At 39.9% G+C, this 15,378-nt stretch overlaps 1 protein-coding gene across 5 annotated transcripts in view; it reads left to right on the top strand.

Moving 5' to 3' along the window:
- CPEB3 (cytoplasmic polyadenylation element binding protein 3) overlaps positions 1 to 15,378 on the top strand; it is a 178,579-nt gene that overhangs the window by 142,221 nt on the left and 20,980 nt on the right. For all 5 annotated transcript variants that reach the window (XM_068548971.1, XM_068548970.1, XM_068548972.1 and 2 more), the window contains 2 exons: positions 2,995 to 3,109; positions 13,170 to 13,351. In XM_068548971.1, coding sequence (XP_068405072.1) covers positions 2,995 to 3,109; positions 13,170 to 13,351 — 297 coding nt within the window. The remainder of the gene's footprint in view (positions 1 to 2,994; positions 3,110 to 13,169; positions 13,352 to 15,378) is intronic.

The raw sequence follows: 15,378 nt of genomic DNA, 5'->3' as shown, positions 1-15,378 counted from the left end.
AAACTAACACAACATTGTTAATCAACTATGCTCCAATAGAAAATAAAAATTTTAAAAAATAAATAAAAGGAGTGGTTTACTCCATTGTGTCACTGCCTGCCTACTAACCGTTGTCCTGGTAGCTTGACATGTTTATGCTGCCTGTCTGGCCCTACAGACATTTGTTTTTGTGTAACCCTTGCTGTAAGGTCATGGCATGGCCAAAGGGCTAGTGGGTGCTCCCTCCCAGATAGCCTCTTCCTAGAGTCACCTTTGTAATCAAATGTGGTCAGGTTTCTTCAGGAGGTAGTGTTGAAACCATGTCAGGCTCATTTAAGGTAATCTTCACCATTCTTCACCTTATCCTTGTTCTTAGGATGTTGTGGCTTTTACTGCCCAGTATAGCCTATTTGACAACGTCCTGCAAGAGTTGTTACACACACACACACACACACACACACACACACACACACACACACACACACACACACACACACACACACACACACACACACAGAGAGAGAGAGTAATCCCTATGTATGTAAAAGCTGTTTTGCCAGGGGAAGTTTATGTTGAATTAGGACAGAGATCTAATTTCATCCTTTCTCAAAACTAATTATTAAAGAAATAAAGATAATAAAAAAAGTTCTTTTACTTATATTCTACCCCTTCTACAAAATATCTGAGCCAGCTTATAAAGTATGGAATTAAAAGAGTAGAGAAACACGTATATATTTTTTTTTTCAAAGAGTAAGTCAGAAAGATAGAACATGGATATTAGACCCTGAGAATAAACCTTAGAAGATGGAGAACATGCCTGTGTGAGAATGGTCTTATATTTCAGAGAGAAACCAGAGTGTGAATGGAACTTCTCAGTGCAAACAGTACCACAGTATTACTCTTTGCTTAGCTCTTAGAGTGTACTGATGTTGGCCTGTGTTGACTTTTCTCTGAATCCGCAGTGGTGTGAGCTCTGAGGAGCTGTCCTGTGGTGGCAGCTGGGAAATGTGGGTTTTGTGAATAGGATTAACCATTACTGTCTCCCTAGTCCTCTTCCTGTATTTTTACCAAGAATAGGGTAAGGGAATGGGTTGTGTGTGATGTAATGAAGGGGTGGGGAGAGTGTCAGAGGGAAGAAGAGGCAGCAATGAAGACTCTCAACAGGCAGGTTTGAGATCGTCTGCAGAGTTCTTTTGAGCAGCATTAACCTCCAGCTATTGTACAAGGCTACATTTTCTGTACTTTTGATTAAATGAAACCAGAACACTATGGATACTACACAGGAATTGTTTTCATTTGTGAGCCATATGAGCAAACTCAGTTATCATAAAGTTAATGGAATTACCTGGTCCTGAAGCTGCCTTAACTACTTAAATAAAGGATGAGACTAGAAGAAGAGAGGGCTCTGTGTAGAAAAAGATTTGCCCTACTTTTTTTTTTTTTTTTTGGTGACATTAGAGTCCTTTTTCTTAGAGTCAGGACATTGTGTTTTTAATTAAAAATTAATAATGGGCCCTCATGAAGGCATTTGAAAGTGGTGTTTTATGGTATTGGTGAATCTGCCTTTGTGGTAAATGTCAAGGGAACGATAATTTAGTCAAACAGACCAAATTTTACAAGGAAAGAACTGGATTTTTTTTTTTAAGTGATAAAGGTAGAGCAGATGCCTGGGTGTTAACAGAATTACAAACAGGTCCAAGGTTTTAGGGTCTAGGGAAGAAGTGGAGATTTTATGGCTTCTGGCTAACTGGTGAAGGCAACTGTGTCATAAAAGCCCAAAAAGCTGCAGGACGGGGGGGTACATTTTGTAACAATCATAAAGAACGTGTAGCCTGCTTCTAACTGAGCGATGCCAGTGTTAGAGTTGACCCAAGATGTTTTGAAAGTGTAATTGGCAGATTTACTACCTTTCAAATAGGAGTACTCCTGGATATAGCCAGGCCACATAAGAAATTATCATATGTGTTTCCTTGCATTGTGCTGTTGGTTGAGTAATGGGGCAAAAGAAGAATTTTGTTGATACTAAGAAAATGAAAATTCAGCTGTTTTGTTTCCTATCCTAATCGATGAGGGGAAAGGAGAGGGCTGTTCCTTAAAGACCGACACTATTTTCTCTGCTTCTATACCTGGCCCACTTCCCAGCGCGCATGGCCAGCTGAGTGACTGGTTGGTTTTCAGGCAGTGCTGAAACTGGCCTCTCAGTATGAGAGGGTTTTTTGTGCTTTTTTTGTTCTGTGCGGTTATGGATTGAAAGGATTATGTTTTAAGGTTACGATTCTGATGGAATACCTTATTTTATATGATAATGGTAAAACAGTGTAAACTATGGGCAGGAAGTCAGAGTCCCAGTGAAGAGACATTACCAGTTAGAAATATGTCATAGAGATTTCTTTTTCTAATCTTTGAAAATTTGCTTCAATTTCTAGGCTTACCTTTATTTAACCAGACTTGTTTAGGAAAATCAGATCAACCAAAAGCCGATAAATCTGTGACCTTCAGTATTTGATATTGCTGGTAATTGTGTGCTAACTTGATAAGTGTTAAACTGTGTTAAATCATATTGCTGAAAGAGAAATGTTTTAATTTTAGGGGGTGATCATTTAAAAGCCAGACATATGGATAATTTTTAGAAAATATTCCCAATGTTCCTGTCCCTCTTTAGGTGAGCTCTTAAAAAATAAGTGCTGTAATGTGACAGGTTATAAACAGTCTAACATGTGTTAAAATTCAAAACCCAGACTCTATCTGTAAAAGACTGCCCTTTTTTAAACCACAGGTGGTTTCTGAAGGTTTCATGGTATATGTCTAGAGTGTTGAGTCTAATACCTGTAAGTAGATTCCCCAAGAGTTCTATGGAAAGCCACTTAATGGAGATTACATTAACTAAAAACTGGATTTTGTTTGGGTTGTGTATGTTGTAAAATGCACAAATCAGTGGGTTTGTCTTTAGTCACCTTATTCTCATTTGGGGTTGATGGAAATGAAGTAAGGACCAAGTAAACGACTTTTTTTCAGGTGCAAATTCGACCATGGAACCTAAGTGACAGTGACTTTGTAATGGATGGTTCTCAGCCTTTGGACCCCAGAAAAACTATCTTTGTTGGGGGAGTTCCACGACCCCTTCGAGCTGGTGAGTGGAAATAGTAACACCACAACAACAAAAGCAACAACAAAATCCCCAATGTGTTTAGTCTTCAATATTTTCTAGGTTTCTGGTCAGCTATGCACAATCTCCAAAAAGAAGGCTGTCAGGTCAGTTTCACTGAGCTGACCCTTAAATGTTTTCTCCCAAGATGTTGTATTTTCTTATGGTACAAGAGTGAATTTCATTAAATTGTTATTTCAGAGGGATGAATTCTAATTAGTGCCTCCCTATTCAACCAATTATTTTTAAAATAATAACAATACATTTGGCAGTGTGCACTCTTATGCCAGTTAGCATTGTTATATATGACAGAAAAAGAAGTCACCCCATCAGAAATCTGTCCAGTGCAGCTGTGTGTCCACTTAGTCAGTGAGGAACCAAACAACTGCTAGAAATTGTGTCACTGGGAATCAAACTGAACTTTTCCCAAGTGAAACAGGTTCCTATTTTTTCTTATGTACTTTGAAAAGTGAGGTATGTATTTGAGCATCTTTATTTTGACTTCTTGAAAGCTCCCCTGTTTTTTGTTTTTTAAGTACCTTTCCAATGATGAAATAATTGTGCCTGCTGGGATTGGGCAGAATCATTATTGACTGGGGCATTTGAAGTGATGCTGTGCTGATGACTTCAATATTTAAATCCAAAGACAAATCTAATTGGTTGTGGATTAGTGTGATTGCCTGTGGAATATAATAAAATTATTTTTAAGAACAGTTTTCAAAGTGCTTAAAATTAGTTGTTTTTTTTTTTTAAATAAGATGAAAAAATAAGGTAGCCATTGCCACTGTAGTAGCAGAAAGGACAGTGTTATCTCTACGTCAGTGTAAGCAAGTAGACTTAGTTCTACTTAAAAAGTAAAAGAAAAAGCAGAGGTCATTAAAATCAAGTTGTGAAACAGAATTGTAAAATGTACCTACAGCTCTTTGGCTCTATGACTTTGGGGACTTCTTAATTCTGAATGTTCCTCAACATTTCTAACATATTTATTCAAATCTCAACTCCAATCTACTCCTAAAAGATAAGTTTTAGGTCTGTACAAAGATGTATTCGTAATTCCATTTTGAAGGACTTTAAAACATATTAATTATGACTGTGGAGTTTGCAATTTTATGGTACTTCAGAAAGTCAAGCATCACTGGGTCTTTTTCTCATTCTCATGGAAAACCTGCCCAGAGAAGGAAAGCAAAACAGCAGAGATGCTTCCCCCTTTATCTGCTGTCAGAAAATAAAGTCTAAGCAGGGCTAACTCGAACGTGAACAGCATTATGAGATGAGGGCCAATGCAGCCCTTTGTTTCTAAACAGCTTGTGCTTTAAAAAAAAAAATGTGGGTGGGGGCACTGTGTAATATGCCTGGCTTTTTCTAACTGGTGGTGTGTTTAGGAGTGGAGAGGGAGAAAAATCCCCTTTGATAGTGTTTTAACTGCAAATGGATTCTACAAAAATGGACATTCATTGCTAGTATTCTAGCTGTTCTTTTCTGCACCTAAATACAAGCACAAATTAGTTTTAATATCTCAGCCCCTCTCCTTTTTTCTTAGCTGGGAATCTGAAAAACAAATTTCTGAAAGAAAAGTTCCCACAGTTGTAAAAATAACAGAACTGGCTTTGACCTCTTATGTCTGTTTTTAAGTCACAGACATAATAGTTTATAAACTAAATTCCCTTTTTTATTAGTCACTCTTTATTCTTTCTGTTTAAATGATTTGGAAGGATAGGTGTGGGCCTCTATATCCTTTTCTCTCTATAAATCTTGTGATGATCTATTTTTCACACAGTTCTTATGATCACACTGACACTGCAAGACAGGAAACCCAAGATGCTAAATTATATTCTTTCTTTAACATTCTGTGTCTATAATATGCTGCAAGTTCTAGGGTTAAACAAGAATTATGTTTAGTTATCTAGTCAGAAATGGGATTTTGTGTTCCCTGCCTAGGTAGTACATATTTTGTAAATTTCAAAGTTCTTTTTTTTTAACGTAAGCTAAATTTTTTTGTTTTAAAATTTTGTTTTTGCCATTATTGGCTAGTAATCTACAGTCACTTGGTCTAATGGCAATGTTCCCCCATGCCAGCACCTCCTATAAGTGTAGCTAGTTTCTAGAAGGCTAAACAATCTACATTAGCGTCTTAGAATTTTACTCTATCTATCCAAGACTTCCAGATTGGAGGCCATGTAATCTAGATGAAAAGAGTTAACATCTGCAGCTTTTATCCCTGTGCATAGAATTAGTTTTCTTTGGAAGACACTGAGCTTTGTGGATTGGTGTGTGTCTTGGAATAGAAGACTGTTTTTAAAAGAATTCATTTTGACTTTGCTAGACAATCTTAAATTGAATACAGTGCAGTTCACTTGAATAATAAACACGTATTGAGCACGCACTGTGTTACTGGCACTGAGAAAATGCACATTATGCCACACTGAATGGACATCCCACTATCATGTTGAACAGTTCATCATCTACAGAATCAAAGATTTCAGAACAGAAGAAAATGAGAAATGTATGAATAAAATACTAACTCAGTTAATTGGATGCTAAATTATACTCCTTAACATAATGATTCTCAAATTTTGGTTTTTAAATACTTCAGGGCATTTTTTATTATTTCCGGGGGTATCGTGGTTATGAATTCTGAAAAGTCTTAAAACTATTTCAGGCACTATATACAAGGTGATCCTAGACTAGATAGATATCAGTGATGAGACTCAACAGGTGAGATTTTATGTGTCCAGATTGATTTTCACCTTATCCTGGGCCAAAAATGGTCCTTCAACGCGTTACAGTGACTAAAATGTTACCACTCAAGAATTATTCCTTTGGATCTTGTGAGGCTTTTTATCTTTGATATTTTCCCATTGTAAGACAGGGACCATTATCACTAATAAATTATTCTAAATATAGTTATCCCACCAAATAGAAGTGCAGAAACACTTCTAAAGAAACAAGGCAACCTGTTTTAAGTGGTATTGTCTTGACTGAGGAGCTTAGGTTGCTCCTTCTGACCTTTTGACAAGCGTGACTTTTAAAAATTCAGGTTGGAAAAAATCAGGGGCCTAGAAAAATTAGCCTGAAAATGGGAAAATATCAGTGGAAAATCTAGATGAGTTTACCCAAAGTTGGACTGCCTGATTGTTGCCTTCTCTAAGTCAAATAATACACATTTCTACGTCTCTTGTCTCTCCCTTCCATCACTCCTGTCAGTGACAGTGGCAAGCCCGGGATGGTTTGCCTGAAGTCTCCTGGTGTTTCTCCATCTTGCTTTCCTTCCACTCCCCACTTCTGCCCACCCCGACGCTAGGAAAGGCCGTGGGTAGGCTCGCCATGCCACCGTGTGGCTAAAGTGTACATACTCTTCAGAGGAGTCAGTACAGGGAAAGGGGTGGTCTGTCTGTCTGGTCTGTCTCTCCTCCCGCTACTACCTGGACGTGCAACAGCATGTTGCCACTCTTCATTCAAGTGTTGTAAGCAGCATGTCTTCCTAAATCTCAGTATGGAAATATCCCTGTTGCGTATCCCTATGACATTAGACCCTCTCCAGACCACATCTCTTTGCTCTGAGAGCAACTAAGTGCTGGGCTTGGGGGTTATGAGGAGACCACCAGGAAAAAGTGGAAAATGAAGGATCTGGTCCCTGTATTCTTCCCTGGTTTGTAAATGTGAGTATTCTCTGACTCTAGCTTCTTGGCTTAGACATCTCATTTGGGGGCTGCCTCAGTGATCAAGCTTTGGGACCCATCCACTTCCAATTTTGATCAGGCTTGAAAAACCCTCAGTCTTCCTCTCTAATTAGAGGCATCTGGGAGCTGTTCCTCCACTTTATGACTTCCTTCTGACAGTTTATCTGACCAGGTCCTGCAGGACAGATCAGTCTTGAGTTCTCGGAGCCTACCATCTGCCCATCATCTTTGAGTCTCCCATCTTCCTAACTATTGCTCTGATGATTCTTTCCTGTCTTTTTCTCCCCTGCTAATATTCTGTGATGGATCCTGAAATTTCCTTCTCCACCTTCCCCCCTCCCAACTCCCCCCACCCCTGACCACTGTTGTGAGGATGGCGTTCCATGGAAATTCTAGGGAAAAAAATTTTTGAGGTAAATATTCAGTAAGGTATGCTATGACATACATCTAGAGAACATACATGATGAATTTTTCTAAGAGCATTTATTTCAGACATTCTGCAAACATTCTGGTAGTCCACATGTATTAGGAATCACATCCTGATTTGTGATTAAGGAAATAGGAGTATTATAACCATAGCCTTTTTGTTCAGTGAAGGGGTAGCAGGCAGAAATCATCTTTATATCAAGTTTGTCAGCACTAGAAGCTTTTTCTTCTTGTTTTTCTTTCTCTCTCTTTTTCTTTTTGGCTGCACCGTGTGGCATGTGGGATCTTAGTTCCCAGACCAGGGATGGAACTCGCACCCCCTGCAGTGGAAGCACAGAGTCTTAACCGCTGGACCTCCAGGGAAGTCCCCCTGCCAACACCTTTTTTTTTTTTTTTTTAACATCTTTATTGGAGTATAGTTGCTTTAGAATGTTGTGTTAGTTTCTGCTGTATAACAAAGTGAATCAGCTATATGTATACATCTATCCCCATATCCACTCCCTCTTGCGTCTTCCTCCCACCCTCCCTATCCCACCCCCTAGGTGGTCACAAAGCACCGAGCTGATCTCCCTGTGCTATGCAGCTGCTTCCCACTAGCTATCTATTTTACATTTGGTAGTGTATATATGTCCATGCCACTCTCTCACTTCATCCCAGCTTACCCTTCCCCCTCCCCTTGTCCTCAAGTCCATTCTCTACGTCTGCATCTTTATTCCTGTCCTGCCCCTAGGTTCATGAGAACCTTTTTTTTTTTTTTTTTAAGATTCCATATAGATATGTTAGCATACGGTATTTGTTTTTCTCTTTCTGACTTATTTCACTCTATATGACAGACTCTAGGTCCATCCACCTCACTGCAAATAACTCAATTTCGTTTCTTTTTATGGCTCAGTAATATTCCATTGTATATATGTACCACATCTTCTTTATCCATTCGTCTGTCAGTGGACACTTAGGTTGCTTCCATGTCCTGGCTATTGTAAATAGTGCTGCAGTGAACATTGTGGACACCTTTTTTTTTTTGTAGAAGCTTTTTCTTTCACCAAGTCCCAAGTTCAGAATGAGTTGTCTCAGATAAACTCCAGAATTGGCATACTGACTTGATTAACTGCATTGCCCTTAGGCTTAAGGATTTTATAATGTCTGTGTTTGTTTGCTCCTCCTCCAAAAAAGCAAACTCTCACCCACAGCCAATGTCAAAGTTTGCCATATCAGTGGCAGTTTGAGCAACCTTAGCATAAAGCCAAAGTAAGACTGGGATGAATTGGTGCTTATGGAGCAGAAACCAGGCCAAGTAAATGTTAAGCAAAGATTTATGAGTAGAGGGAAAAACAACTGCTGGACAAAACTAAACATTTGAGCACTGCTCTTTGCCCAGCGGTGTGCTCAGAGCTCTCATGTATGTTTAATCCTCATGATAACCCTGTGAGGTTGTAAGTGGTAGACTTTTCATTGTAGAGATAAGGAAGCAGAGTTCAAAGGGGGTGATTAGTCAAGACCACAACAGGTGAAAAAAACCAAGGTTCAAACTCAGATCTCCAGACTTCAAGTTTGGGGCTCTTTGCACAGAAGGAAGCTGCTTTATCAAGCTGAGATCTGAGATGTTGTCTCAGTAACAGCAATAACAGTCAATCTGGTACCAGCTTGATTTAATCAAGTTAAAACTCTTATCCTTCTTACTTAGTTGATTGTTCATATCATTTGTTTGAAAATATTCTTAACTTCCCAACGTCTCATGCAGAGTGGAAGCTAATGAGCACATTTCCTCCACTAAAGATGTGTGAACTGCTCTCATGAACCAGCTCAGCAATCGTAAACCCAGAAAGTCCACCTTCAAGTTGAATTTTCCTTTCTTTCAGAAGTCCAGACCTCTTGTCATCCTGAGGCGCCTTATGCCTCTTTCCTGTCTGCTTTGTTATTTCCAAAGAGGAGAAATGTAGCTTCTAGATTCACAATTTAGAATCTGGAAAGATGAATGTGTTAGTATTTCCCTCAGGAATCCTCATTCCTGCTTTACCCCGTTTGGCTCTCATAGTGTCTCAGACTTATACATTGCCTTAGGCTAGCTTTGAAATCTAATTAAATGACAGGAACAGGATCCTGGGGTGGGGCAGGATGGGGAGTCATCATGATTTCCTTTCTGACGAGCTGAAGTCCCTTTCAGATCTCTGTGAAGAATTAGGAGCAAAACAAGGAACCACAGTTGGGGTTCAGATTCACCTTCACGGCATAGTCACCACAACCCAGAGGCATTCATGGAAACGCTATACGCTACATACAACTGCAATATTCTTGTTTCCTTCTCCAGTCTGGGACACGGTGAAGCTCATCACAAGAGCCAGTGTGTGGGTTATACTCATAGTAGTGTACTGTTACCATGGAACAGTTGTTTATGAGATGACTTGAGTTGTCTTAAGAGCACAGAACATCTTATCCAAAGTACAGAATGCCCTTGGATATAGCTACCAGAACTCCTAATTTCCCACCCCTGTGGTGACCAGACATGCCGTGAACACTGTCTGGATGGGAAGGAAAAAATAGAAGTGGTTTGGAGATTCTTGACTTCCTCATGGACTCTATGCCTGCTGTCACCTCCATCTGTCTGAATTTCAGCCTCTACCTGTATGTCGTGCTCCGGTAGCCTCATCTTCCTCAGGTTAAATGTTAAGAACGTGCTCTGGGGAGCTACGCTGTCCTTGTCCTCTACGGAGGATGGTTTAGAATGAGGATTCACTGTCATAGGTTTAGTAGGTGGTTTGACTACATTTTCCAGATAAGACACTTCCTTGATCAAGGACTCACATTTCTTGAGCAGGATTGAGATCATAAGGTATAGATAGACCCATGAAGGTTTTAGTTGACTTCTACCAGATCCTTACTGCTTTTTTTCTGTTTTTCTCTCTTCCTCCCAAGTAGTCAAAATGGTAGCCCTCTTCTTGGCTCAGCTTCCCCCTAATCAGAGGAAGGGAATTTATATGGGACTTTCCTACATTAACTGATAATACTCACTCTAAAGAACCCTTTAAAACCTAGTCTCTAAGAGTAGTGGTACATTATGACATCTGTAGGTGAATTTGTATCTTCCATATAAAAAATATTTTCAGATTGGGAATTTGTAGGATTTGAGGAGAGCTTGCTCTGTGTTTGTTAATTACCTATATAGTGGATGAATTGTTAGTATTTTTTTTTAATGCTGTTTTTACCAACTGGTTACTTTTCTCAATAATTAAAAACTCTGTTTAGTACTTAAGTGACATACCTCTGGTGTTTGAGCCCAGCATGAGTTTAGCCTGCAAGAAGTATTCTTTTAGTGAAGACTTGCTGATTTGAGTAAAGGACCAAATACAAACAGCAGTTGTTTGGTCATTATTTACTTTTCTTCAAGGGTCATCACAGTATTAGAACTTTTGTAGTTAAAATACAGATTAAGGTAGAGAGATGGGTAATCTTCATATTCTTCCCGCGCAGAAAACTTTCTTTAGTCACGTTGGTTTCTTTCTTGTAGCTTCTCAACAAATTGCCCTTCACTTGAGTGAGACTTCATTGGCTCAAATGTCTGCAGAGTTTTGGGTGGCCAAGAAAATGACTGTATATAAGCTTTTAAGTGGAAATTATTTATTTATATAGTTTTCATAAAAACATAAGTGAATGAGGGTTTCTTTTTCCTATCAAAAGTACGTAACTGCCAGCAGCATCAGCCATGACCTAATCTTTGGCACGTGAAGATGATTTTCCAGCAGCCAGATTCACAAAGAGCTTGTGGAAGGTGCCATCTCTGGCATCTGAGGATCCCTAAGGTTCTTTTGGAGACCAAGATGCAGTAGAAGAACCTGTGGTTACAGTAACTCTTCTCTTCAGCTGGAGCTTCAAGCTCACAGCTGGTGTGTATACCTTCTTTGTAAATTAGATATTTTCTTGAATCCTTCCTAAGGGTGGAAGACAAGTGTATTCAGTCCCTTGACAGCATTCTTCTCCTGGCCATTCACCAGGCTGAGGGAGTTTTCACTGTCTTATTCCGTTCCAGAGGAAGCCAGGTCTTTGGAAAATTAGTGTTTAATTTCCAGGCCCTGAGGTTACATATTTTACTAAGCCCACTTGACTAATAAAGGAAATTCATGAATGACTGCAGTGAATTAATTCCACGTTCAGTTTCTTGTTCTCTGTAACTGGAATAATGTTAGCTATGTGAGGAAGTCCCCAAGCCATCAGAAGTTGTTGGGGTGAAGCATGAGGACCCACTGAACTCTGATATTTAGGGTACACACATGATTCTTATTGCATTGTTTGAATGAATGTGATTCCTGGATCCTGCCCCAAGACTGCAGTCAGGGCTCACTTGGGCTCTAACCAGCAATGTTCCCTTGGCTGATGTGACTCAGTAATTCTGATCATAATGGGATCATTGGGATGGCTTTCTGCTGTTCTGTCTTTAAAAGCACTTATTCTCTGGCTTAATTATTGCTAGTTTATTTTCTCTCCTTCTGAAAATTACCTGTTGGTTGGAAGTCATTCTTCCAGTTAGAAACAGGCACTTAGAAAACAATTACCAGTATTAGGCAGTCTGGTTTGGGGACAAATTTTGAAGAAGTTGAATAGAAAGACAGCCTTTCTGTCTGGCGAAATAGCTTCCTTACTGCCTCAGCAGCTTCCTATTACAGGAACCAGTAGTACTTGGCTTTCCTTCTGTTTGTAGAAATCTTACACCGTTCAGCCCTTCAGCCCTTGTACCTGCTGCAGAGTTCTTCCCCTACCCCTCCAGGTTGTGCTGCTTTCCTTCTCCCCAGATACTGATTCCTGTGGAGCTCTACTGTCTGATGGTCTTTGCACACTGGCTGTGTCCCAGGTCATCATCTGTCTTCCCTGTCTGCTCCTTTCCAAATGCCATGTGTAGGTGTTTGAGGGAAGTGGATTCTTGGGTCGTTCCCCAGGGGTAGGACTAAGTCTTTTGGACTTAAACCATGTGAGTGGCCTGAAAGGAATGGTCATACCTGGAGGAGGTGCCATCCAGTATCAAGTAAACAATTACCTTCAGGCAATTTGGATCCAGGTAAGTAACTGCTATGTGTCTCTCCATGGTACCTTTTGATGAGGACAATTTTAGAATATCGGACCTTTGGAATGCTCCAATCTCCAAGTGCCTTCTGTACAGGTGTTTTGCAAATATACCAATATAAAGGTATACTTAGAAGAAATATGGTGAGGTGTGCAGACCAGACCTCTGGATTTATAGCAGGGTGTAGGATGGGTATGTTTTTGCTGCCTTTGTAGCAGCTTAGTGTTTCCTGGCACATTGTAAGTGCTCAATAAATCATTGCTGCTGTGATCATTTTTAGTACTATTATTTAAGAATTCAGTGTGAGAAGTTAGTATGGAGAGTTCTCAATTGGGATAGTATATACTCTTAAAATCTTTATTATTTTTTTTAATTGTAGAGATTTACTTTAAGCCTGTAAACATATTGCCTCTAGTTAAAATGAATTAAATTCTTTTTTTTTAAATTAAATTCTTTCTGTAGCTTGATCTTAATACAGTAGTGTGACTTTAGTAATTGCTTTCAGTCCTAGAGGTCAGTAAGTAGAGCTGTTTCTTATTAACTTGTTAGGGTACCTGAAATGCTTTGCCTACCCAGGGCCCCACTCCAGTGGACTAAGCAGTTAGAAATTAGAACAGGAGGATTGCTGATAGATCATTTCTTTTATACTGTTGCTGAAATTCTGATTATGTAAACTCTTAATTTTTTTTTTTTTCATTTTGTTTCCAAATATCCTATGAGGAGCTCCCCTCCTTGAGTTGTAAGACTGGTGTAGACACTCTTCATGAGACTTAACATGGGTTTTCCGTTTCTTAATTACACTGCATGATCCTTACATAGTCCTTCCTTCTCCTGGGCAAGAGTACCTTCTAAACATTTATACCGAACAGTGTTTATTTTCTTGCAGTTGAACTGGCAATGATCATGGACCGTTTGTATGGCGGTGTCTGCTATGCTGGCATTGATACGGACCCAGAGCTGAAGTACCCCAAAGGTGCTGGCCGCGTGGCATTCTCCAATCAGCAGAGTTACATTGCAGCCATCAGCGCTCGCTTTGTGCAGCTCCAACACAATGACATTGACAAACGGGTAAGCAACTGCTCAAGGTATAATTGCTATGGGAAAGAAATGAAATTTATTCTGTGGGCCCCTGGGGAGAAAAGCACCTTGTGATCAAAGTGAGCAGCTCTGCCTTACATGGCATTGGTCCATGAGTCCATCTAGGCTGCCTGAAAAAGAGAGCACCCTTCGTATTTAAGGCGTTAATGAACTTTCTGCCTCACCCATCCCCGGGGTGATGTTACACTTATGAAAATAACACTGCAGAATTTAGCAAAGCAAACCAGTGCTGTTCAAAAGATGATGCCAACAGCACGTTAACGACGACTGAGAGCTGGTAATCTGCTTGACCCGTGTGGTACTCTTAAAACAAACAAACTTGAACTAACATTTAATGTTAATATTCAGAAGTATACATAACATTTTGAAGTTCTGGTTTCTTTTAAAATTGCAAGAACATAGGGACTTCCCTGGCATTCCAGTGGTTAAGATTCCGTGCTTCCACTGCGGGGGCACGGGTTCAATTCCTGGTCGGGGAACTAAGATCCCACATGCCACGCAGCGTGGCCAAAAAAAATTGCAAGAGCATACGTGGTAGCAGTCATTGGAGCCAAATAGCTGCCGTCCCCTCCAGCCCCCTCTCCAACTCCCGTAGTTCTCCTGCTCATACCAAATATGCATATCCATTACCTGCCTCTTTGCTCATTGGTGTTACCTACCTGACCAGTAGAGGCACTCAGATTTGCTAACTCTCCTCTAAACAGGGGACAGTAGAGCTGTAGGGCATTGGTGTGCTCAGTTGGCTTTGGAGACAGACACAGGTTTAAATCCCTTAAATTCCAGCTCTGCTGCTATTTGGAAGCTTGGGGGAGTAGACGGTGTTAGTAGCTAATCTGGGACCTGTACTGATAGATTAAAAGATCAAGTGGGAGAACATCAAGTCTTAAATACCTCCCTATGCAATTGTACAGTGGCTGTTAATGCTTCCAGCAAAGGCTCTTCTTGGGGCATACACTGGACTAGAATAAGTAAAGTAGTAAATATGTTGTATTACAAAGTTTCACCTATACTCTCTATGGTTGACTGACTGATTTTGCATAGTAGACCTAAGTTTCTTAGGAGGTGAAAGTTTCAGTTGGTGATGAATGTTTTTTGATAGTCAACAAGGTTACATTTTCTTTAAGACATAGATCACATTACAAAAGCCAGTGCTTAAAATAAATAGTCTATTTGCTGCATCTACTGGGATCCTTAAAAGTAAGTAGTGGTGGTTTGTTTTTTAATTAAAATGAATGAAGTTTTACAGAATTTTGAAACACTCTGAATCAGTGGAAACTCAGGGGGTGATAAACATTCAGCTCCATTCCTAGTTTTCAAGTGCCCACAGCACCCGTTCTGTATCAGTAATTCCCCTACAGACTGTAAGCTCCACAGAGCTTACCCATTGCTTGATGTATAGATACAGTAGATGCTTGATAAACCTTTGTTGAGTTGACAAATGGTGTTATGTGGAGTGTTCTCTTAACTACTGCTGCTGGTGGACTTGCTAGTGCCTATACATTTGTGAGTCTGAAGCCCCAGATTCCATTACATTTAGACTGCTCTTGCCCCCATCACTGGTGATCCCAGGCAATAAACTTAACTTGAAGAGCACTTATGTTCTCATCTCTATCAAAGTAGCTTTCTTTGTTCCCCTCTGAAGCCAGAATTAATGAGACTTCTCAGGAGGTAGGTCCTAGAGATGATAAAAGAAGGTTCCACTTGCTCATGCTTATATCTTTCCTTTGCTCTCACCCTAACAACCTCCTGGCCTATTCCTTAGTTAGAAGGAAGCACACTTAGCCCAGGGATTACAGAAATCTTTGAACCCCTTTAAGCATCATAGAAAATTCAGGCACTATTTGTTTTACTGCCTACCTCTACTCTCACCCCTGCTATGCTCATGCCCTCAGCATTGATTCCCACAAGACTTTGACGTAGGTAAAAAAGAAAGAAGTGGCTTTTCTTTTGTTAGCATAATCATAGGCCATGCTATAGAAATATATTTGGCACATCAA

This window comes from Eschrichtius robustus, chromosome 7 (assembly GCF_028021215.1).
Source record: "Eschrichtius robustus isolate mEscRob2 chromosome 7, mEscRob2.pri, whole genome shotgun sequence".
Lineage (NCBI taxonomy): Eukaryota > Metazoa > Chordata > Mammalia > Artiodactyla > Eschrichtiidae > Eschrichtius > Eschrichtius robustus.
Note: the sequence above shows the minus strand (reverse complement) of the source record. Positions and strands in the feature narration are given on the sequence as shown.